The 25254-nt window shown below is 44.9% G+C and overlaps 1 protein-coding gene across 4 annotated transcripts in view; it reads left to right on the forward strand.

Annotated features, from left to right (window-relative positions):
• The window catches only part of CNOT2 (CCR4-NOT transcription complex subunit 2), a 114973-nt gene extending 94783 nt beyond the window's left edge, over positions 1-20190 (forward strand). For all 4 annotated transcript variants that reach the window (XM_088452524.1, XM_088452525.1, XM_088452522.1 and 1 more), the window contains one exon: positions 17483-20190. In XM_088452524.1, the coding sequence (XP_088308650.1) occupies positions 17483-17569 (87 nt within the window). In that variant the 3' untranslated portion in view covers positions 17570-20190. The remainder of the gene's footprint in view (positions 1-17482) is intronic.
• Positions 20191-25254: the final 5064 nt, after the last annotated feature.

Raw genomic sequence — 25254 nt, forward strand, 5'->3', positions numbered from 1 at the left:
TTCTCTCCTCTAATTCATTTTTTTCTAATTTTCTGGCACTCTCATTAGATGAACACATGTATGTTACCCTGTGCTGCAGTCTGGCATCAGGGTTATCATTACAATCAGTAGTCTAACAGCAGATGCTGATGATATTCTCCTGAACTAAGTGACCGTGACTCTCATTCCTTGCTCTTATGCCAATAGGCAAAACAGTGAAAAGCAGATCACCTGTCACTGTAAATGCACAGACCTGGTTTTCTATCTTACCTTGGAGGGTGTATTACCTAGGAATTAACCCAATAAACTTGGGAAATTGGAAAAAAGCTACACATCTGTATGATATCATAATATATTTGGTGGATGAAATATATATGTTTCTATGCAATTCTGATTATGAAGATGATCTAGTGAATTACCCTACCCTGGGAAGCATATTATCCCCAATTACAGAATTATAGCTGCTATAAGAAATATATTATTTTGCAGCTTACCGATAAATGCTCTGTGGATATCTTTTTCTCTGCGGTGTTGATCAATTATATAAATTATTTTTACATTTTGACAATGAGTAGACGGTGTGGTTTTTATCATATTTTGTCTTTACCTTGTCACATGTCCTTTTGTATTTTTTCGCCTATTCTCACTAATATTTTCACTCACATATACACATACCGTCTTTGTCACCACAAGAACACTTTGTACCAGTATTTATTTCTCTTTCATCCACTAGGGGGGACACTGGAGGTGCTTACGCTAGGGGTATAGAGGCGTGGATAGCTGGAGCCGGCACTGTAAAATTTAGAAGTGTGAAGCTCCTCCCCGTCTATGCCCCACCAGCCCTCAGTTTAGAAAATGTGCCCTTGGAGCTGGTCACAACCTGCTGTGCTCCAGCAAGCACATAATTTATTTATTTTATTTCATATATTTTAATTTTAGTTTTTCTTTGTTATTTTAAGCATCTTTTACATATTTTTTTTAAGTACCCTTCGCCACCTCTCTAAAGTTGGGGTCTGGGTTACTGGCACCCTGTTAACCTCCTGGGTTACAGGAAGGAGTGTACAGTGCTTAACCAAAAGCATCTGACAGCTCCTTAATGCCGCACACAGCACACACACAGAGCTGCCTTCATGAGAGTGCTGTTCAGAGGAGCCGTCCGGAGAGGGAGCGCAGTGAGTATGAATCACATGCACATCCCCCGTCTCCTGTCCTGCGGCCAGCGCTGGCTTCAGAGAGCGCGATAGTGCTGCTCATTAATTACATCTATCTCCCCGCTGATGAGCGTGGCTAGCGGCTCCCACTCAGCGGGGCTTACACAGGGGGGGAGATGATCCGGCAGCGGGGGCAGCCATTTTCAAGCCCTTAGGGCATAAAGAAAGGGGGCGGAGCCTAACAGCGTGGGCTTCCTCTCTCAATACAGCGGCTCCCTGTCTAGATAACGCGGCAGCGGCTGTGTGCACAGCGTGGCTGCCGTGTTTAACCTGTTTTAAAGACTGCATCTCTCCACTACAGGTCGTATGCAGTATATACAGAAGGCTGATTCTCCTGACTACATCCCTGACAAACCTCTTGTCAGGGATGTAGTCAGGAGAATCAGCCTTCTGTATATACTGCATACGACCTGTAGTGGAGAGTAACACTGGGGTGTTTGGCAGGGAATCTAATCTGTGGGAAAGAGTGGGGAGTGCCTCTTCCTCTGTGTCCCAAACCAGCCTTCTGTTTTATTTCTATTTTCACTTCTGTCCCTCTGTGTCTGGGTGACTGTGTGTATCCATGTCAAACAGAACAAAAGCGGCTCAAAAGATGTTTGTCTGTTCTAAGTGTAACAACAAACTATCCAAGCCGCATGCTGCTGGGTCCACGTTATGTGATGCTTGTATAGCACTAGATCCACCTATTGCTATTACTGCCTCGCCTGCTCCCCCATGGGCCGCTGACATGGTAGGAGTAATGACGGATTTAACGTCTGAGTTAGCTGAGGCACGTAAGTCTCAACCTACCTGGGTGGCGGGGCTAACCAAGTCTCTAGACACCCTGGTACAGGTTATGGGTACCGTGGTGCCTGCACACTGCACCTCCTACCAAAGGCCGACACAAAAGCGTACTCTGGCGACTGTTCTCCAATCAGAAGAGTCGGACGAAGAATTCCTCGCTAAGGAGGAAACAGAAAAGGGGGAATTGGAGGAAGCGTTACAGGACGCTTCCACTCAAGAATTAGAGTACACTTCTCCCGGGGTGGTATCTCTAATTTTGGCGGTCAGAAAAGTTCTGAATCTACCTGAGGATGTAATACCTGCATCCCAGGAGTGTGAATTATTTCATGAACAACCAAAGAGCTCTGCGGTTTTTCCGTTCTCACAGCAACTTCAACAGCAGCTCTCAGCGGCCTGGAAGCAACCGGATAAACTGTTCCAAATTTCGCGCCGATTTCCGTCTAGCTATCCTTTTCCATCATCCATGATGGAAAAGTGGGAAACACCCCCTCCAGTAGATGCGTCCGTCTCCTGTCTCTCTAAGAAAACAGCACTCCCAGTATCGGGAGTTACAGTACTAAAGGATCCTTCGGATCGTAAGTTGGAGACAACGCTAAAATCAATTTATACTGCAGCGGGTGCTCAACTTAGACCCACCCTTGTTACCGCTTGGGTTAACAAGGCAGTGGTCGGCTGGGCTGACCAGTTGATTGCCGGTTTGGACTCTGGTACCTCCAGAGCAGAGTTACGTCTACTAGCAGAACACATCCGTGAGTCTGCAGTTTACCTGGGAGAAGCTTCGAAAGATATCAGTCAGATTAGTGCTCGCATATCTGCTTCTGCTATTTCGGGCCGCAGAGCCCTTTGGTTGCGCACTTGGCAAGCGGACGCAGAATCCAAGCGTGCGGTGGAGGGTTTACCTTTCACTGGCGATATGCTGTTTGGCCCGGAACTCGACAAATGGATATCCCAGGCCACGGGGGGTAAGTCTTCCTTCCTCCCGTCGGTTGCTCCAGCTCCCAGAAGATCTTACAATGGACCTTCGTTTCATTCCTTTCGTGCGCCACATTCCTTTCGTGGTAGAGCCAGAGGTGCTCCCACGCAACATAGAGGTGGCAGAGGTAGAGGTCGTCCACACCCTGTTGCACGTAGACCAGAGCCTAAACCAGCGGAAAAGCAGGTGGCATGACGGTCTAACGTCCCACCTGGGACCTCCTGCAGTGGGAGACCGCCTGCAAAACTTTCAACAGGTTTGGAACCATACCTCTACAGAACCGTGGATCCACAGACTAATTTCCCTGAGGTACCGAATAGACTTCGAGGTCCCCCCTCCACCTCTGTTCTTCACCACAAGTCTGCCAATGCCTGCAAGCAAGGCCAAGGTTTTACAGGAGGCTATCCAGTCTCTAGTAGTATCATCTGTACTAGTTCCGGTTCCGGAGCATCAGAGAGGTTTGGAGTTTTACTCAAACCTGTTTGTAGTACCAAAACCAGATGGCTCGGTCAGGCCCATCTTAAACCTCAAGTCTTTGAACCTGTATCTCAAGATTTATCGCTTCAAATTGGAGTCTCTGCAGTCAGTCATAGCAAGCTTGGAACCAGGGGAGTTCCTATTATCCCTGGATATCAAGGATGCCTATCTCCATGTTCCCATTTGGGAACCTCACCAGGCTTTTCTGCGTTTCGCCATATTGAAGGATCATTATCAGTTTCGGGCATTGCCGTTCGGGTTATCCTCGGCTCCCCGCGTCTTCACCAAACTCATGTCAGTCATGATCGCTCTCCTTCGGTCATCAGGAGTGAACATAGGCCCTCATTCAGAGCCGGACGCTCTGAGCAGAGCGCTCGCTCTGAATGAGGGCCGTCCTCCATAAAAATGGAGTGTCCTCCTGGACGCTCGTATAGCTGTGGGTCACCACCCACAGCACATACGAGCGTGCAGGATGATGGTCGCGATGGTCTTGACCATCGCGACCATCGCCAGTGCGACCAGAAGCCTGTGGCCGGGGTTTTCGACCACAAGCCCAGGAGTGATTTTGGCTCTATCAGAGCCAAAATCACTCCCACTGACATCACTAGTGATGTCAGTGGGGCCGGCTTCTGACGGTAGGCGTTCCCTTGGGAACGCCTCCGTCTGGCAGGCACGCCCCCGGCACACCCACCAAAGGGGGTGTGCTGTCAATCAACATCGACAGCACGCCCCCTTTGATCAGACACAACGAGCGAAGGAAAGTCCTTCGCTCGTCGCGTCTGGCGCATGCGCACTACGGAGCTTCCTCCGTCGTGCGCATGCGCAGTGCACACCATCGACCCACTTGCGAGCGGACAGCCGCTTGAGTGGGTCTGAATGAGGCCCATAATCCCTTATTTGGACGACTTGTTACTCAAGGCTCCATCGGTATCTCTGCTATCAAATCAGGCCTTACTGACATACCAGACCCTAATCCAACACGGTTGGATAATCAACTTCAAGAAATCAAATCTCAATCCGTCCCAGAAACTTCTGTTTCTGGGCATGATCTTGGATACGGCCTCATATAGGGTTTTTCTTCCAATAGACAAGACCCGGGATATCCGGTTGTTAGTGCAGCAGGTCCTCAGAACAAGGAAGGTGTCCCTGCTTCTTTGTCTGCGTCTCTTGGGGAAGATGGTAGCAGCTTTCGAGGCACTACAGTTTGGCCGGTTCCACTCCAGGGTGTTTCAGCTGGACCTGCTAGCACAGGGGTCAGGGTCTCATCTGTTCCTACATCGACAGATCCGTCTGAGCCCGGTTACTAGAGTAGCCCTTCTTTGGTGGACACAATCCAGCAATCTGTTAGCGGGAAAACGGTTCGGAATGTGGGACTGGATCATCATAACCACGGATGCCAGCCTTCGAGGATGGGGCGCAGTAGTCCTCGATTCTCACTTTCAGGGTCGATGGTCCCCTCTAGAACAGAAGTGGCCCATAAATGTGTTGGAACTCAGAGCGATTTACAATGCTCTGATAGAGGCAACAGAGTTGCTAAAGGCTCGTCCGGTAAGAGTTCAGTCCGACAACGCAACGGCTGTCGCTTACATCAACCGACAGGGAGGGACTCGGAGTCGCATGGCTATGCGAGTGGTAACTCGGATCCTCCGGTGGGCCGAGAATCAGTCAATAATCCTGTCAGCGGTATTCATTCCGGGTGTGGACAACTGGGAAGCAGATTACCTAAGTCGACAGGATGTCCATCCCGGGGAAGGGAAGCTTCATCCAGACGTGTTCAACGCACTGATACGTCGATGGGGATGTCCTCAAGTGGATCTCATGGCGTCACGATTGACTTGTCAGCTTCCAGTATACGTGTCAAGAACTCGAGATCCGCAGGCGGAAGCAGTAGACGCTCTGACGAGTCCGTGGACCTACGACTCGTTTACCTTTTCCCTCCGATTCCCCTTCTTCCTCGTCTTCTAAAAAGAATAAAACAGGAGTCAGCCTCGGTAATTCTTGTGGCCCCGAACTGGCCTCGGAGAAGTTGGTTCTCGGACCTTCGGTCCCTATTATCAGACGATCCGTGGCCCCTTCCTCTGCGCCCGGATCTTCTACAGCAGGGTCCTTTCATACACCCCAACTTAGCGCAGCTACTTTTAACGGGGTGGCTCTTGAAACCGATATCCTAAGACGTAGAGGTATCCCAGACGTGGTTATTCCCACCATGTTACGCGCCAGGAAGCCAGTTTCAGCTGCGCATTATCATCGCATCTGGCGTGCTTATATCTCATGGTGTTCCAGTCGGGATCTTCTGTCTAGGACCTTTCGCTTATCCCGGTTTCTGCTTTTCCTTCAGGCGGGTCTGGATTCTGGCCTTCGTCTGGGAACCTTAAAGGTGCAGGTTTCTGCCCTTTCCATTTTTTTCAAAGGAAATTGGCCCTCATTCCTGAGGTGCAGGCGTTTCTTCAAGTGGTCTTGCGCGTGCAACCTCCTTTTGTACATCCAATTGATCCATGGGATCTTAATCTAGTTCTTCTGTTCCTTCAGTCGCCCATGTTTGAACCTTTGGAGGAGGTTGATCTTAAGTACCTATCTTGGAAGACGGTAATCCTCCTGGCTCTCGCTTCGGCTCGAAGGGTTTCGGAATTGGGGGCTCTTTCCTATAAATCTCCTTACCTAGTGTTTCATGCGGATAGAGCGGAACTCCGATAGCCGCCTTTCTTCCTAAGGTCGTGTCGGCTTTCCATATCAATCAGCCTATTGTGGTACCATCGTTGGTGGAAGACTCTTTTTCTTCTACCTTGGATGTGGTTAGAGCTCTCCGCATCTATGTTGACAGGACTGCTTCCCTTCGTAAGTCGGAGTCGCTTTTTGTCCTCTATGATGCGGTTCGGAGGGGTTGGCCAGCGTCTAAGCAGACTTTAGCACGTTGGATCCGGCTGACTATTCATCAAGCTTATGTTAGTGCTAACCGTCGGCCTCCTTAGTCTATTTCGGCTCATTCCACACGTTCTGTGGGTGCGTCATGGGCGGCTGGTAGAGGAGCATCTACGTCACAATTATGTCATGCGGCCACTTGGTCTTCAGTTCACACGTTTGTCAAGTTTTACAAATTTGATACATTTGCCTCTTCGGCGTCTCGTTTTGGCCGCCTTGTTCTGCAGGCGCCACAGAGCACTCCCGCCCGTGGGGATAACTTTGGGACGTCCCCAGCGTAAGCATCTACAGTGTCCCCTAGTGGATGAAAGAGAAAATGGGATTTTGGTACCTAGCGGTAAATCCTTTTCTCTGATTCCACAGGGGACACTGGACGCCCACCTCTGCGCTCTTAGCCTGCCTGTTCGGTTTTGTTCTGTATGTTGTATGATTCAGTTATTGTGTGTTGTTCTCTCCTTTCACTCCGCTTGTTCTCCACCTCCTCTCGGTCTTAATTTTCTAAACTGAGGGCTGGTGATTTACCGGTAGGTACCAAAATCCCATTTTTACATTTATTAATAATCAGAGATATCCACTATCTCTTATGTATGTTTTTTTTTTTTTTTGAAAACTGACTTTTGCCCATATATTATTAGTGTTCACTCTAGCTCCGGCGGCAGGCAGGGGAGCTAGAGAGGGCACTTCCGTGCTCGCCGAAGGGGGCGTGGTCATTGAAAAGGGGGCGTGTCTTTAAGACGCGTCCCTTTTCGTTATTCTTGGGGGCGTGTCCGGCACTTCCGGACACGCCGGGTAGCCCCCAAGCGCTGCTGACAGAATAGATGCCTTACGCATGCGCCCAGCGTCTATTCACCGGCTGTGACCGGGTCACCGCACATTTCCCTACCCGCGGGACACTGCGACCAGCGGGTGAAGATGTCACCCGCAGACTGTCTTAGCGGGGCGCTGCGCGGTGAGGGCAGGGCGCTTTTTGCCGTCCAGAAGGAGGGCAGGATGCAGCGCCCCGCTAAAACAGCCTAGCGGGAACGCTAATTATAAAATCTGTGGTTAGGGTGTTTTCCAATTTTTCTCTCCTAAAAATTTTTTTCCCCTTATCTTTGACCGTTGACATTTTTTACCTCTGAAACTAATAAAAGTTACTTTTTATTTAATTAATGTCTTGCTACATGAGTGTGCCCCGGATATAGAGTACTTTCTCTATGATTACTCTAGGGTGCACCTCATTTGTTATTACAGGTTGAGTCTCCCATATCCAAAATGCTTGGGACCAGGGGTATTTTGGATAACGGAATATTCCGTACTTTGGAATATTTGCGTTTAGTAATGAAGTATCTTGGGAATGGGACCCAAATATACACACAGAATGCATTTATGTGTTATATACACCTTATACACACAGCCTACAGGTAATTTTATACAATACTTTCAATAATTTTTTTTGCTCAAACGAAGTTTGTGTACATACATGAAATTTATTTATGTTTTATACACCCTATACACTCAGCCTGTAGGTCATTTTATACATTATTTTTAATAATTTGTGCCTTTAGACAAAGTTTGTGTACATTGAACCATCAAAAATCAAAGGTTTGATTATCTCCGTCATGCCAAAAAAATTCTTTATTTCGGAATATTTGGATATGGGAGACTCAACCTGTACTATCTACTATCAGGAGATATCAGCCAATACGCATTTAAGTAGCTATTTATCCTTCTGTGCAGTCCCCCATCTTCCCTTTTTTTCCCTTTTACCCGGCCTATAGCATAAGACATCCATTTGCAGAATTTGGGATTTATGTTTCCCAGTGAATAAAACTGAATTTTAGATTCCAAAATATTTTTTTCATACTGAGTTACATAAATTTAATTTTTAGAGACAAAAATTTAATAAATGGGCAGATTTAGAACAAAAGTATAGATGTCCCTGCTTTCAGTGGTTTCTTTCACACAATTGTTTCAAGATCTGAAGACGTCCTAGCCTAAAGCTGGGTACACACACTTGTATATCGTTCCTTTGATCGTCAAATTATATATTGCGTTGTACACAGACCTATCAGGTCGGCCCTGCAACACAGCCGATGCCGATATACCTGAAAGATAGATCTGTGCATGTGTGTACGGGCGGCCCACCAGCCACACATGCACTGGCTGCAGGAACCGCCAACACCGATCACAACTGGGCAGGCAAATTGAATGCCTGCTAGTTGTGATGTCAGGCCAGTTACATCGAGCGTCTGATTGGTAAGATATCCACAAACACCAATCAGCCGCTCGGAAGGCAGATTGGTCTGCTGGCGGATCCATCATGATAGTGTGTACCCAGCATTAGAAAAAAAGTTGCGCCCAAGCAACCACCAACGAAAGCAGAGATACATAAGATAGGATCGGTGATGGAAAGAATTACATTAATCACACAATTTTTAATCATGAGGTTATCTTATTTCATGGTCACAGCCAATATTTGTGTGTGTGCTTATGACGCTCCTGCTGAGGTTTTCCTATATTGCAGTTGAAGTGTAGCCATAAAGATTAGTGGTTATGAATGTTCTAATGACCATTTTTGTAGAATCAACTCTGTTTTATTGTTTTGTCTGAAATCATTCAGTGCAGTGAGTTACTTCAGTATAAATATTTGCATATTTACCTTGAGTTTGTAGTTTACTGTAGTGTATTCCTTACAGCATGATACTGGTGGAGAGTAACCTTATATAATTGAATATCTCCTGACCATAGTGCTTCTGTATATGGCTGTAGGTGTAACGTTATGGACATAAGTTTCCGTAGCTGTCTTTATAGATCGTATTAAGTCTCTTTCACTGTAGACGAAATGTATTTAATACTTCTTTATAATTTTTCAATGCCCATTTATTTCAATGGCTATATTTGATGATCTTTGAAGCATGCAATACAAGAACAATTACACAATAGATGTTGGGGACACACATTGGTGCACACTGTCATGAGAATTACACATAGAAGGGTGAACACTTCAGCTGTCATTCAAAAAGAAAACCATTTACAGTACATCTAGAAAGCATTATTATGAATACATTTAGCCCACATTGTAAAATGTAACAACTCTTCCCTTTAAAGGGGTTGAGTTAGGTTGAATTATTAGTCTGTGTGCTAGAATAAAATCAGTTGTTGCACTTATCTATCTAATGTTACTTTCTGAGGGTATTTCTTTTGACATACAGAAGTGAGCAGGAAAAGTTGAGCTAAACATTTACTGCAAATTAAATGTGCAGCACAATTCATTCAGCAATCACGTTATCGGTTTAATAAGATGAGACAAGTTAGTAGTGAAATATGGTGTTTGATAGATATTTTTGCAGGAACATAAAATAAAATAGAAGCAGCATTTAATAAAAAAAAAACAAAAAACAAAAAAAACATCCCTGCAACAACATCTGCAACTAGTGACTTCACTTCCACCAGAGGATTAGGTAATGTACAGTATGCAGAGACTAAGATGAGTTTCAAGACACAAATCACTTCCCTGCTGTAGTTTAATCTGTTGGTGGGTATAGTATTTGGTAAATAGACACTGATAATAGTGGAGGAAATAATAACACCTTTTTTTATCTGCTAGCCAGACTCTTTGGTGTAGGAATAGCTAGTCCCAGTGCCAATATCCTAAATATAGAGATTTGCATCACTAAATTTATCAAGATGTGATGTCTTGAAAGTAATTGACATCAAACACCATATTAATGCAGACCTCACCTCTGAGGGTATCCATCTCTTGCAGCAACACGCTATCGTTTCATGGTAGTTATTGGTTTGTAACTGGAAAATAAATCAGCAAATTATACAAATCTGCTCTGTAAACCTCCGGCTTTCTGAAAACATTTGTTTGGACATGTTGATTCTCAAGCACAAGGCTGCATGTCTATTTATGTAAATTTATTTTAAATATGAAACTAATCAGTGGCGTAACAAAATTTTGTGTCCCCCCCCTCCCCCTCCATGGCATTTTGGTAAAATCATTACAGGGCCATTTATACGCAACTTGGCTCCGAGTGCAAAAGTTAAAAATGTGCGCCCACCCCCCTAGACAGTTTACAGTATTTTTCTTCCTTGTAGTAATGCCCATTACACATTATGCCGCACACTGTAATGCCCCGTACACATTATTACACACACCATTAAACATTAATCCACACACTGTAATGCCTATTACCAAAGTGCCACTTACATATTTGCTCTCTGACACCATTTTATGCCCCACAGTAAGGCTTCTAATTACTTTAAAATTACCTGCTCATTGTCAGGGGTCTTATACAGTGCCCCCAGTAGTGGTCCCCCTATGCAGTGCTCCTTACATAATGCCCCCAGTAGTAGTCCCCCTTATATAGTGCCCCCAGTAGTAGTCCCCCTTATATAGTGCCCCCAGACCTAACCCCCCAGCAGTGCCCACAGTCCTAACCCCCCAGCAGTGCCCCCTGTAGTAGTCCCCCCCCCCCAACAGAGCCTCCAATAGTAGTCATCCCCCAGCAATTCCCCCAGTAGTAGTCGCCCCACCTATGCACTGCCCCCAGCAGTAATCCCACCTATGCAGTGCCCTCAGTTGTGGTCCCCCCAGTAGTGGTCCGTCCCCCCAGAAATGCCTCCAGTAGTAGTCTTCCCCCCCCCCCCAACAGTGCGCTCAGTAGCCCCCCCAGGAGTGCACCCAGTAGTAGTGCCCTCAGTAGTAGTCCCCCCCAGCAGTGACCCCAGTTGTAGTCCCCCCCCCAACAATGCCCCCCAGTAGTAGTCCCCCCCCGGCAGTGCCCCCAGTAGTAGTCCTCCCCCGGCAGTGCCCCCAGTAGTAGTCCCCCTCTATGCAGTGTCCCCCAGTAGTGGTCCCACCAGTGTGTAGTGCTCCTAGTAGTACCCCCAGTAGTGCCCTTAGTAGTAGTCCCGTCCCCCCCAGCAGTGCCCTTAGTAGTAGTCCCGTCCCCCCCAGCAGTGCCCTTATTAGTAGTCCTCCACCCCAGCAGTGCCCTTAGTAGTAGTAGTAGTCCCCCCCCCCCACTGCCCTTAGTAGCAGTCCATCCTCTCCCCCCCAGCAGTGCACTTAGTGGTAGTCCCACCAGCAGTGCCGCCCCGGCCAGACACACACACACACAAAGAAAACTCAGCTTACCTTGATCCCCCGCTCCGGCATGCTCCTTTGTGCAGCGTCCTCCCGGGCCGGCCCACTCTGCATGATGGGAGAGACGACATGATGTCTCTCCCATCACTCACTGCAGGAGCCGGAAGCCCGGCTCCCGCAGTGGGCGCAGCAGCCGATGAGAGTCTCATCGGCTTCTAAAACAAACATACAGCTGACGGCGCCAGCAGATGTGTGTTTGTTGCTAGTAGTGTAGTGCGGACGGCACTTATGTGCCGTCCACACTACCGCCCTGCCTGGGTGACTAACAGATGCTAGAGGTCCAGTAGGACCTCTAGCATATGTCTCCTCCTAGGCGGCGGCCATTTTGGGAGGGCTGTTTTCTGCAGATTTCATGCGGACGGCTAGTCCACATGGAATCTGCAGCCACCTCGCCCCACAAGCCATCACTGTGGCTGCGGCGGCGGTAGTTGCGCCACTGAAACTATTGCTTCTCTCAGATGTTGTGCAGTCTTTGACTGAAGTGGTCCACCACAATATTTTGATGAATGTTAAAGCTGGAAGCATATATTTTAGCCAAAGTTCGCTCACGTGAATAGAATTGGGGTTTTATGTGTATATTTTTTGTGATTAATTACCGATTATAATGTATGTTATTATTGAAATGTTAAATTAAGGTACTATATGGTGCTCTGCAGCATTAGACTGTGAGGAAATTGAAGCTTACATATAAAAAGGGACCTAGGTGGTATGAAAACAATGAAGATGTGAAACGAAAGAGCAGTGAGGGCCCTGCTAGTGAGAGAACTTACAGTTTAGCGGGCAAAAGGCAGAGTTGTGACATATGTGGTTCAGAGTGGGATTGGGACAGAAGTGAGTCTGTACTCAGAGTGGGTAGTGCAAGTAGGCTAGGCTTTAGTAAGGTGGGGGCTTTCTGAAGATTTTCAGGTTGGTAGTGGCACAAGTGAGGTCAGGAGTGAGAGGTGGTTATTAGAGAGGAAGCAAGGTGCAGATTAGAGGCAGATCTAAGTCTAAGATAGTGTGTGGGAGACTATTTCCAGTGAAGAGATGTATGAATTGGTGTTGCTCTTGAGATCTTTTTAGGATAGAGTGAGTAATTAGAGTTGGAATCTGGAGGATAATGGGTATTGGCAGAGCGGTGAAGTGCTAGAGAAAGATTGATGGAAAGATGGGTGAGGAGAATGCCAGGTAGAAGGAGGTTGCAGTGTCTGGGTGGAAGATGAGAGAATGGAATAAAGTTAGGTGGTTGTACAAAAAAAAACAAAAAACGCTCAAGTAGTTTGGAGTAAAAAAATCTAAAATAAATTGGAATAATCTTATTTGTTAAGGTGGGAAATGGAAGCCTAATCTAGATTGTCATCTCCTATCCTGCTTTCCATGTGTCTCCTATGTGTCCTGTAATCTGTGTGCCCCTTTCATTTTATTATGATACGCCAATGTTATAATAAAAGCAGAATAGTAATTAAACAGGAATATATTATTTTACAGAAAAAAAGGGGATTTTCCCTCCAGCACACTGCAGCAAAAACAAAAATACTTGAATCCTACATGATCATAGAAATTCAGAGGTATTGGTTTACATACATTTGCAAATATATGAATAAGCGCTGGGCCAAACGTCAAGGCTCCTCTATACCAGCGTCCCTAACATTATGGGGTTCACGTCCGAGACGCAGGGAACCCCAAAAGAATCCAGTCAAGGACCATCCGCAGGGCATCACACGAATAATGGAAAAAAGGGTGAAAGTGAAGTGTAAAGTATAGTTGTGTAAAGAAAAAAAAAAAGAAAAAAAACCTGCGTACGTGACGTTTGGCCCAGCGCTTATTCATATATTTGCAAATGTATGTAAACCAATACCTCTGAATTTCTATTATCATGTAGGATTCAAGTATTTTTGTTTTTGCTGCAGTGTGCTGGAGGGAAAATCCCCTTTTTTTTCTGTAACTCAGTGTAAACCCCACCCTTTACGAGCACCTGTGCAATGTCATTAAGTTGATGTGAGCGACCACCATACTTTTTGTTTGTAGGAATATATTATTATCTCCGAGTTGCACATAATGTAATTGAAATAGAGCTCCCATTCAGCTTGGTGTACTGACTTCCAGGGCCTCATATTCAATACTGTATCAGGTTTCATGGGTGCCTTTTCCAGACTGCATATTTTATCTCTTTCCACAGATGTTAGATGATAGGATTCAGATCAGGACTCATAGAAGGGCACTTCAGAATAGTCCAATGTTTTGCTTATATATTCTTGGGTGCTGCTATAACGTCTGTATGCTTGGAAATTCTTACTGTATGTTTTGTTTTCTAATTAATGAAAAATAATTATTTCAACTATGCCACGAAGCAACACTGTGATGCTTGGCTGTGCACACATTGGCTATTTAGAGTAGGCTGTACTGTACATCACAAGTATTCCTGCACACATCTATGTGGTGCGAGGCAAAACTTATGCTGTTGATGGCAGCAATGTGCCATTTGGAATATGTATGAAATACCGACAGTCGGGAATCTGGCAGTTAGAATCCCGACAGGGTTAACATACCGACACTTGTTGGTCTGTATGCTAACCCTCTCCCTACCCTAACACGAACCCCCCCTCCTTTGGTGCCTAACCCTAACCTCCCCCCTAGTGTCTCAACCTAACCTCTCCCTCCCCGCACCCTAGACCTAACCCTGCCCCCTAGTGCCTAAACCTAACCCTCCACCCTACCCCATTACTTACCTTTGGCATCCCAGCGGTCTGGATGCCGGCGCCAGGATACTGACCGACGTCTGTATTCTGGCGCCGGTAATGTAATGAATCAGACGCATACCTGCCATTCTAAATCAGGACTTTTCGTGCCATCACGCTTCGTTTATATTGCCCCCTTCAAATTTCTTACTGTTAATTATGATTAACAGATCTTAAATGTTTTATTATATTATGCAGTGTGTTAATTTTAATCGTGTTTTGCGAGTGCTGGATGATCAACATGACCAAGTATATTCATCTATGACTGTCTTGGTTTGTGAATCTGTTCCATGAATGACTGCAGTTGCCATATGTGTGTAAGAATTTGCCCAATGATAAAACCAGCTCTGTTCAACTTTGCCTAGCATGTGTGGCCAAATGTAATACGATCAGAATGCACAATGGGCTTGTCCATCTGCTACCGGCTTTGTACATTTTCTAATATTGTAAATGTTTCCTATTTTCCTGTTCTGAAAGAGCAGAGTGGCCAACTTGGATTTCTCTGTAATTTGGATTTGAATTATTAACGTGAACCTTTCACTATGTCAGAAATACCTAACTGCTTTAACTTTTTGATTGTCTGTTATTTTGAATTATCTTGATACAGCTTCCTCAATTAGTTGTTCAAATCAAATAATCCTAATTATGGAAGAGCCTGATTTGATAGACTAGAATATAAATCATTTAATAAGAAAAACATTTTACTTCAATTTCACCATGAATAACATTATTCAGAAAGAAATTAAATAAGCATTCAGACAGCTTCCCCAGTACATCTGACCAATTAGTTTAAATACATTATTTACAAACAGTGCAGCTGAATGAGTAGTGTGGTGTACAGGCTTACCTTAACGTACACACACACTAGTTTTATGTTTTCTCTTCTGTATTAGTCTAGTGGAAACTTTAATTGTTGTAATATTTCTTGACTATTTTGCCAAGCTTCTATAACCAAGTAATTATTTAACTCTACTTTACCCTGGTGCTGTGTTTTTCAGTATATAGTCCCCATATCTCCTTCCTTTCTTATTCCTATAGCTATGTCTAGCACATACAGATGTGTCCACATACATCTATCCTCCGTGCGCTACAAGTCGCATTACGCATAATGTGTGAGCGTCGTGCGGGTCAGTAGTGCCAAGAGTCATTTTGTGCAACTTTTTCTCTTAAAATGCATCTTATTTGCAAAGGATTGTGACTAGGATGCAGAAGCAGCTTATGCTGATTAAAATGATATGCAGTATGCCTATATTCTGTGTGTGACCGCGGTTATATCTGCTTGTAAAATGCCACGTTACAGTGTCAGCATGCCTATATTCTGTGTGCGACCGCGGTTATATCTGCTTGTAAAATGCCACGTTACAGTGTCAGCATGCCTATATTCTGTGTGTGACCGCGGTTATATCTGCTTGTAAAATGCCACGTTACAGTGTCAGCATGCCTATATTCTGTGTGCGACCGCGGTTATATCTGCTTGTAAAATGCCACGTTACAGTGTCAGCATGCCTATATTCTGTGTGCGACCGCGGTTATATCTGCTTGTAAAATGCCACGTTACAGTGTCAGCATGCCTATATTCTGTGTGCGACCGCGGTTATATCTGCTTGTAAAATGCCACGTTACAGTGTCAGCATGCCTATATTCTGTGTGCGACCACGGTTATATCTGCTTGTAAAATGCCACGTTACAGTGTCAGCATGCCTATATTCTGTGTGCGACCACGGTTATATCTGCTTGTAAAATGCCACGTTACAGTGTCAGCATGCCTATATTCTGTGTGCGACCACGGTTATATCTGCTTGTAAAATGCCACGTTACAGTGTCAGCATGCCTATATTCTGTGTGCGACCACGGTTATATCTGCTTGTAAAATGCCACGTTACAGTGTCAGCATGCCTATATTCTGTGTGCGACCGCGGTTATATCTGCTTGTAAAATGCCACGTTACAGTGTCAGCATGCCTATATTCTGTGTGCGACCGCGGTTATATCTGCTTGTAAAATGCCACGTTACAGTGTCAGCATGCCTATATTCTGTGTGTGACCGCGGTTATATCTGCTTGTAAAATGCCACGTTACAGTGTCAGCATGCCTATATTCTGTGTGCGACCACGGTTATATCTGCTTGTAAAATGCCACGTTACAGTGTCAGCATGCCTATATTCTGTGTGCGACCACGGTTATATCTGCTTGTAAAATGCCACGTTACAGTGTCAGCATGCCTATATTCTGTGTGCGACCACGGTTATATCTGCTTGTAAAATGCCACGTTACAGTGTCAGCATGCCTATATTCTGTGTGCGACCACGGTTATATCTGCTTGTAAAATGCCACGTTACAGTGTCAGCATGCCTATATTCTGTGTGCGACCACGGTTATATCTGCTTGTAAAATGCCACGTTACAGTGTCAGCATGACCCTGGAGGCTGGCTGCAGGCATTGCAGACTCGCAGCCTCCTCTTCTCTTGCATGGAGCTGCTGTTTGTTTCCTGTGATGGCGTTCGGTAACACCCTTCTCTCCACGCTCTGTTCTCCCATTTGATACGTCAACAAAACGTACCATAACGTACAAAATGTAACACACCCCGGGGGGATAGGTATAATTTAGGATTAGGTTAAACTAGTTCCGAGCTTCACTACTACTATATCTGTTCGGTTGTGTTTCCAGATATGGAGTGTGTGCTGTGGTGAAAGTACATGTCTGTGGACACTTTACTGTACCCATGTCTAGAGATCTCTTGTCAGCTGCAGCTTCTAACCTTTGCTGTAGCAGTATGATAATCATAACTAAACTGTTCAATGTGTTGTCAACTAATGGAAGGACTGCCTGTATGACAGACAGAATGACCTGCAATGAAGAAATATCTACATTAGGAATTTGCTGCAGAATCTAAGAAATCAAGCAATCGCACAGGCTTCAAGGAATGCATTATGAGTTCTGATGGTATCCAAATGATTGCCCTTAATGGGGACATGTGGATGTTCACAGCTTCGTACAAACCAGATCATTTCTATTCATGCATACATGTCCTGTTCCTACCATAAATACTGCTAAGTATTTTTCTATGGCTAGTAGTATTGACAAATATTGGATGCCTGTCAAAATATTATTGTGACTTTTAGTGTTATATTCTTTTAAGAGTAAAGCTGTATTCTATGTTAAATGTAGATGCTCATTGACTCAAAATATTGGATCGCTTGGATGGTGCTTTGTTTTGATATACAGCGATCAACAGCTGTTCCTGAACCATACTTTCTAAAATCAAAAATATTTTTTTGTTTCCGGACAGGAGTTCCATTTGGAATATGACAAGCTAGAAGAAAGGCCTCATCTGCCATCCACCTTCAATTACAATCCTGCTCAGCAAGCCTTCTAAAGACTTCCCTGTTCATGGGGTATGGCTGTCTCAGCACAATACTCAACAAAACCGCAGAACTGATGAGGCTCAGTCATTCTGGTTTTAATTCCTTGAGGATCTGGCAATTGTCTCATGCAAAGGGATCATCATTTGAGGTCCTGCCTTACTAATTATGTGCTGCCCAACAACTAGAATTGTTATTTGTTTCTCTTTAGTTTGAGCAGGGTCTGGTTTTTTTTTTTTTCCTCTTTGGTTATTATTATTTTATTTTATTATTTTTTTTCATCTTATGCCAGCAGACAGACCAAGGTCTGTACACAGAAACACACACAAGTACAGTACACTGACAAAGTTTACCACTCAGTTTCCAAATTGTACAAAGGGAGAGAGAGAGAGAAAAAAAAAAACCAAGATTAGACAGCAAAGTTTGCATTGTTCATTGTAGCACTATTGGTAATAAAAGAAACACATGTTTTGTGCATTTTTATGTGAAGATCCTTCTCGTATTTCATTTGGAAAGATAGGCAAGGTCACCTTCCTTCGTTTTATTCCCCTTCTATTTTTGAAAGGCAATTTTCTGCCATGTTTAGCCCCTTCACAGCCAGAGGAGTCTGTGTCCCATTGCAGTGCAAGGTTCTGCAGGTCCCTGTGGTAGGGAATGGGCAGACATAAAGAATAATTCACTGTTTAGGAGAAAGATATTGCCGCAGCCTTTGGACAATTTCCAGAGTTGCGTGTTACTGAGCTTCATCTTTCCAGAATGAGCAAAACACTGTCCAGTCTTTGTTACGATTTTGTAATAAATGTGTACATTTTTTTTAAATTTTTGGACATCACATGAATAAAGGTATGTATGTACGAATGTGTATATATTATATATATGACACCTATTTTGGAAATGTTTGCCCTGCTGACCTCATTTTTAGGAGGTGTGCATGGATGCAATATATGAAAATGGGACATTCTGGAACTGCTGGTCAGGGGACTCCATTGTCGCCCTGTGCACTAAAGGGCCAGATTTTCAGCAGCCAAGGACATCCATACCCAAGTGAACGTGATGGGACTTAAGGAAGTGAACTGAGACAATTCACTCTGGCTGTTTGAACAGCAGCGTTTCATAGGAAGAAAAAAAAAAGATCAATCTTGTATTTTCTGACCACATAAAGGCTTCTTCTCTTTGTAATAAAGTAGAAAAGCTCTCCTCACCGCAGTGTTGACTTTGATTTGAGATTGTGAAATCATTTCTGTAATCAAGAGAAGGGTTCCATTCAAAGTTTATATTAATGATACAATCAGTGGAGCTGAAAACGAAAATGGTAAGCACTGGGCATCTGTGATAGAGAACGGTCATCACTTTCAATGGCTGCTAACCCTAATTAATCCATTTATCCAATTACATTTGTAACCAATTAGAGCAATTTGTACAGCAAACAAGGTAAAGTACCTATTAATCCCAACTAAATAAAAAAATTGAAATGATTAGTGCCCCTTTCACACAGTGTGTGTGAAACAGCTTGACTTTTACCCTGCATTTAAATGCCGGGTGGGTTTGCCATTTCTAGTCTTATGCCCCTTTCACACAGAAAATCAAATTACCGGGTAAAGCACTTTTACCCGGTGATTTGCTGAAGAACACAGGGTTTTTTTCTGTGTGAAAGAGTCATAAGTCCCGGATCGGAGACCCTGCTAACACCCAGGGTAGGAGACCTGGGAATTACGTCCCGGGTTGACTATTTCACACATAAAAAAACCCTGTGGTGTTCAGTAAATTACCGGGTAAAAGTGCTTTACCCGGTAATTTGATTTACTGTGTGAAAGGGGTATAGGTCATCTTATGTGTGTGGTATGAAAGGTCGACATGGACATAAGGTCGACAGGTTCATAATGTCGCAATTTATCGTCGACACTGAAATGTCGACATGTTTGTATATTTTAACTTAATGTTAACCCTAAAAATAACACAAAAATGTACTTTCAATATTTTAATGTCGACATGTTAAATGTTGATATTTGTGACATGTTTCTTGTCGACCTTATAAACGTGGACATTCTGACCGGATACCCATCTTATAACTGTTAATAATCTTTCCTGATATGTTTTGAGGTCGGGGTAACAGCCATTATTCCATTTTAAATGTGAGTTGTTTTTTATGAAATATATTGACATGACTAAATTTAGCAATTTAATTTTTTTCTCCCCAGAATAAACAGATAGATACTCTGGTATATAGATATCCTATATTCTCAGACTCTACATACAGAAACAGAACCATGGCATTTCACAGCACAGCTACATAATAACTAGAACATAATGGTATTGCTGGAAATTAGTCTCTCAGGTATTACTTTGCAAGTGGAGCAAGCTGATGCCACATATTACATCTGTGTTGGCTGCTGTTGTTACAGACCTCTGACTTTAGCATGTAGCTTTAAGATTGTGAGACTAGCTCTTGTAACACATGCTGAAAATGTTTTCACTAGATATGTGCCCTCATCTATTAATACCGTGACTAAATAATTTCTAAGAGATTAAAATATAAATTGTATATATTAACAAAGCATATGAAGAGGACTGCAATACTTTGTACTTATTTTTAGAAACGACACCACTGTATTAAAGAAAATGTTCTGTTTTTATACATTCCTTGCATTCAATATTCTTTGCAGCTTTTTAAGTTCCATGTCCTTTACACACAAAATCTTATGCAAGTGTGGGAAATTCAATTCATCACAAGTTTTAAATTCCTGGGATGAGTGCCCGGAGCTATTCAATTGCCAGCGCTGTATTTCCACAACTAGAGTATTTCTGCACCCTCCTGAAATCTGTGCTAACTATTGCCTCGGAAATCTGTGAGAAGTAGTGTCTCGGGGCAGTCCCACGCATTTGTCACGGTAAACTGCATTTCCTGCGGGCAATCAAACAAATACCTCCTGGCACTCATCTCTGGAGCTCAACAAACTCACTCTGAATTTATCCCCCCATAGCTCCTACAACGCGACCATTGGCTGTCAACACTCCTTTGTAGAAAGTTTATGCTTTTTTGCAATGGATTAAAGATAGTATTTAAATCATTAACTCCTTTACCAACTAAGTTATTAAGTCTTCGTCTTTTGCACAAGTGGTAAATGTGCTTTCCTCTGACTAAGTTTTATTTCTCTTTCATCCACTAGGGGACACTGGAGGCTTCAAGACAGTGGGGTATAGACTGTGCTAAGTGGGAGCTGGCACTTTTAAGTTTTTTGAAGTGTGAATAGCTCCTCCCCCTCTATACCCCCCTACAAGCCCAGTCTTAGTTTGTGCCCAGTGGGAGTTGTTGTGTTTCACACTCCTCCTCAGGGTTTTATAATTAATTTGAAACGCTGAAGTAGAGAAGATTCAAGAGGACAGGTAGGCAGTAGCTTCACTGCCTGTCTGCATAGATGGAGCTGCCGGTGGGGACCCGCTCGCAAGTGCACGCACTTCGCTTGGGGTCCCCGACTATTGAGACCTCCGTCACCACTTCCTTCATGCCGCTGCTTGCAGTGTGCATAGCATTCCTCCATCAGTCAATACCGCAGCCAGCAGCTCCGTGACTATAGCTGGCTCCCCCGACTAGCGGGGTAGCCAGGTTAACACTTCAATGGGCAGTATTTTACGTATCAAGCTGCCCCGATTAGCGGGGCAGCCCAGTGTGTAGTGTACTCATAGTATGAATGAAGCGCCATAGCGGGGGGTGGAGCTTAGCTCAGAAGTCCTGCTCCTTCCAGCGGCCCCAGCGCTTCTCTGAAAGTACTGGTGCCATTACCCGGAGGGACAGCGTCTGCTGCTTATCTACATGCTGCTGCATGAAACTGATAGCCTACCTTGACTGTAAGTAATACAGTGGGGTTTAGGCTGGTCAGGAGAGCATTTAAGGCAGGTTAGGAACTACTCAATTAGTGGTTAATTCCTTCTATGCCTAGCATTTTCTGGCACTGCTAGGAGCGCTATTAGAGCAAGTGTGACTCTCTCCTGACTCTCTATCTGTTTCCTCCTTTTGACCTATATTTACTACACTTTCATGTTGTTTGTGTGGGGTCTGTATGTAGCATGACTGGCAGATCTAAGGCGTCTCAAAAGTTATTTACCTGCAAAAAGTGTGCAGATAAGTTTACACGGGCAGTCATCTACCTCCCGATTGTGTGACAATTGCAATTGTGAGCAACAATCTGCAGGGATGTCAGAACCACCGCTTTGGACGGCGCAGGTTACATCAGTTATGTCCTGTCTCTCTGCTGAACTGGAGGCTTCTCGAAAAGAGAGGCTTCCAGGTCAGCAGCTCTAGAAGAACCAGCATGGGCGAGGTCCGTGGCAAGATCCATGGAGGGGATTTCAAAAGCCATGACTCTTTCACTTACCACTACAGGATCCTCCCTTCAGGTCTCAAAAAAGAGACTGTTGCCCTCAGTCCTCCAATCGGAGGAGGAGGATATGCCAGTTTTAGAAGAAGGTGAATATGCTCCAGATTCGCCTAAAGAACTCCAGGAGGAGTCTGAGCCAGTATCCGAGGGGATAGAGGCTTTAATTTCTGCAATCTGCCAGGTATTGCAGATACAGGAGGAGGACACAGGTCCTGCTCGACAGTCTTTCTTTCTAAAGAAACATAGACAGGCTATTGCTTTTCATGTCTCAAAAGAGCTGGATTCTCTTCTGATATCAGCTTGGGAACATCCAGATAAAAAAATTTCAGATGTCCAGGCGATTAGTATCCTTTTCTGACATATAGCAGAAAATCTTGTGAGACTCCCCCTACAGTAGATCCATCGGTATCGCGGCTGTCTAAGAAGTCTACGCTACCAGTTCCTGGGGCCACGTCTTTGAAAGATACATCTGACAGGAGATTGGAAAACAAGTCCATTTACACAGCTGCAGGAGTGACACTGCATCCTGCGATTGTAAGCTGCTGGACTAACAAATCTATTGAGCTTTGGGCAAAACAATTGGCTGACGGAATGAGAGATCAACTGCCGGTGGAAGATCTTAATCCGTTAGCAGAGTATATAGGTGAAGTTGCAACTTACCTGGGTGAGGCGTCCAAAGACGTTTGCAATATCGCATCCAGAACTTCAGCTCTGGCGATTTCGGCACGTAGGGTGCTGTGACTTAAACAATGGCAGGCGGATGTAGAATCCAAGAAAGCTGTGGAAGCACTTCCATTCACGGGCAGTGTATTATTTGGAGCGGAACTAGATAAGTGGATTTCTCAAGCTACAGCAGGTAATCCACTTGTCTTCTTTCTACCGCTCCTCCCCCTAGAAGAACTTACTCAGGACCCTTTTTTCGGTCCGTTCGTGCTCCAGGACGTTCATGTGGTCGCTTCAGAGGAGGACTATAAACTTTCCATGGTTCCAGAGGTTGGGGCAGAGCTGCAACAACCTCTACTCAACAGGAGGTTAAGTCCACTACCAAACCTAGTGCATGACGGGCTTCCCTCTCACCTGGGGGACCCCAGAGTGGGAGCGCATCTTCGGAACTTCAGAGAAATATGGACGGAATCTTGTACGGACGCCTGGGTTCGTGATCTCATCACTCGTGGATACATGCTCGATTTTCATTTTCAACCTCAAGTTTTTTATAACAGTTTTGCCAGTTTCCAACGACAGGCATGTTGTTTTACAGCAAGCTATAGACAAGCTTCTGTCCGCCAGAGTGGTGGTCCAGGTTCCCGGACATCAGACCGGACAAAGTTTTTACTCCAGTCTCTTTGTGGTTCTGAAGCCGGACGGTTCGGTCAGACCTATTCTGAACTTGAAGGATCTCAATCCCTACCTAAGGGTTTTCAAGTTCAAGATGGAGTCCCTTCAGTTGGTGATTGCGAGCCTAGAGGAAGGCAAATTTATGGTATCTCTAGATAGGACGCATATCTTCACATCCCTATCTGGCCGCCTCACTAGGCGTTTCTGAGATTCGCAGTTCGGAACTCACATTTGCAGTTTCAGGCCTTACCCTTCGGCTTATCAGCCCCCAGGATATTCACAAAGGTCATGGCTGTGATGATGAGTATCCTTCGGAAAGAGGGGATCACATTTATTCCTTACCTGGATTATATTCTGCTGAAGGCCCATTCCAGGGACCAATTACTGCAGAACATCAGTGACTCACAGCCTTCTCATTCGTCATGGGTGGATCCTGAAGTTTCCCAAGTCTCATCTGCAACCTACACAGAGGCTACAGTTTCTGGGAATGATCATGGACACCTTATGTCAGTGAGTGTCCCTCCCTCTGGAAAAAGCAACTTCCATTCAGGGGATGGTGAGGACAGTCCTTCGACATCGTCTTGTATCGGTGAATGTTTGCATTCGCCTCCTGGGAAAGATGGTTGCGGCATTCATCGCCATTCCTTACGAACGCTTTCACTAAAGAACGTTTCAGCTAGACCTCTCTTAGTGGACAGGATCTCCTCTTTTCCTTCACCACCGAGTAAGGTTAAGTCCCAGAACTCGGATATCCCTTCTCTGGTGGTTGAACTCAGTACACCTACTGGAAGCAAAGGGATTCGGAGTGTGGGATTGGACTCTCTTCTCACCACAGACGCGAGTCTGAGAGGACGGGGGGCTGTGATTCAGGAACATCACTTCCAAGGCAGCTGGAAAGCACAGGAAGAGAGTCTGCTGATAAACATATTGAATTTGCAGGCAGTGTTCTACGCGATTCAGACAGCAGATCACCTGTTGCAGGGCCGAGCAGTCCAGGCTCAGTCGGACAATGCCAAGAGAGTGGCGTACATAAACAGACAAGGCGGCACCAGATGTCGATCGGCTATGAAAGAAGTAAGCCGGATATTAACCTGGGCGGAAAGGTTCGCAATGGCAATCTTCATTCCAGGCTTAGAAAATTGAGAGGCAGACTACCTCAGCCGGCAGGACGCGCATCCAGGAGAATGGGCACTACATCCGCAGGTTTTTCAACAACTGGTCCATTGGTGGGGTCTTCCACAGGTTGACATCATGGCATCCAGAGAAAATCATCAACTGCCTCTCTACTGCTCTCGGACAAGGGACCCGGAGGCAGTGGACACACTGTCAACTCCGTGGCAGTTCCAATTAGTCTATCTGTTCCCTCCATTTCCTCTTCTCCCTCGCATTCTACAACGCATCAGAAGTGAGAAGGCCTAGGTTCTATTGGTAGCTCCGGATTGGCCTAGCAGAGCTTGGTATTCCAACATTCAACTTCTGCTGATCGACGATCCGTGGCCCAATCCTCTGAGAGTAGATGTCTTACTACATGGTCCTTTAGTCTATCCAGACTTACAGTGGCTACTTTTGTTGGCATGGCTGTTGATAGGGCCATCCTGAAACAAAGGGATCCAAGGCAATCCCTACTATGCTTAGAGCTAGGAAGGAAGTTACTTCTAAATGTTACCACCGTGTTTGGAAGACTTATGTTTCATGGTGTGAACGTAGAGGGGCTCCTCCTACAGAATTCAACCTAGTCAGACTTCTGCTTTTTCTGCAAGCAGGTTTCTCAGCCGGTCTGTGGTTGGGTTCTCTGAAAGTTTTTAAAATTTCAGCTCTGACTGTTTTCTTTCAGAAGAAACTGGCCTTGATACCGGAGGTACAGACTTATCTGCAAGGTGTGATTCGGTTACAACCTCCCTTTATTCCTCCTACTGCTCCATGGGATTTGGAATTTGTACTTTTCCTTTTTACAATCTCCTCTGTTCGAACCTTTGAAGTCGGAGTTA

This window comes from Taudactylus pleione, unplaced genomic scaffold (assembly GCF_031769625.1).
Source record: "Taudactylus pleione unplaced genomic scaffold, aTauple2 ptg000038l, whole genome shotgun sequence".
NCBI classification, from domain to species: Eukaryota; Metazoa; Chordata; class Amphibia; order Anura; family Myobatrachidae; genus Taudactylus; species Taudactylus pleione.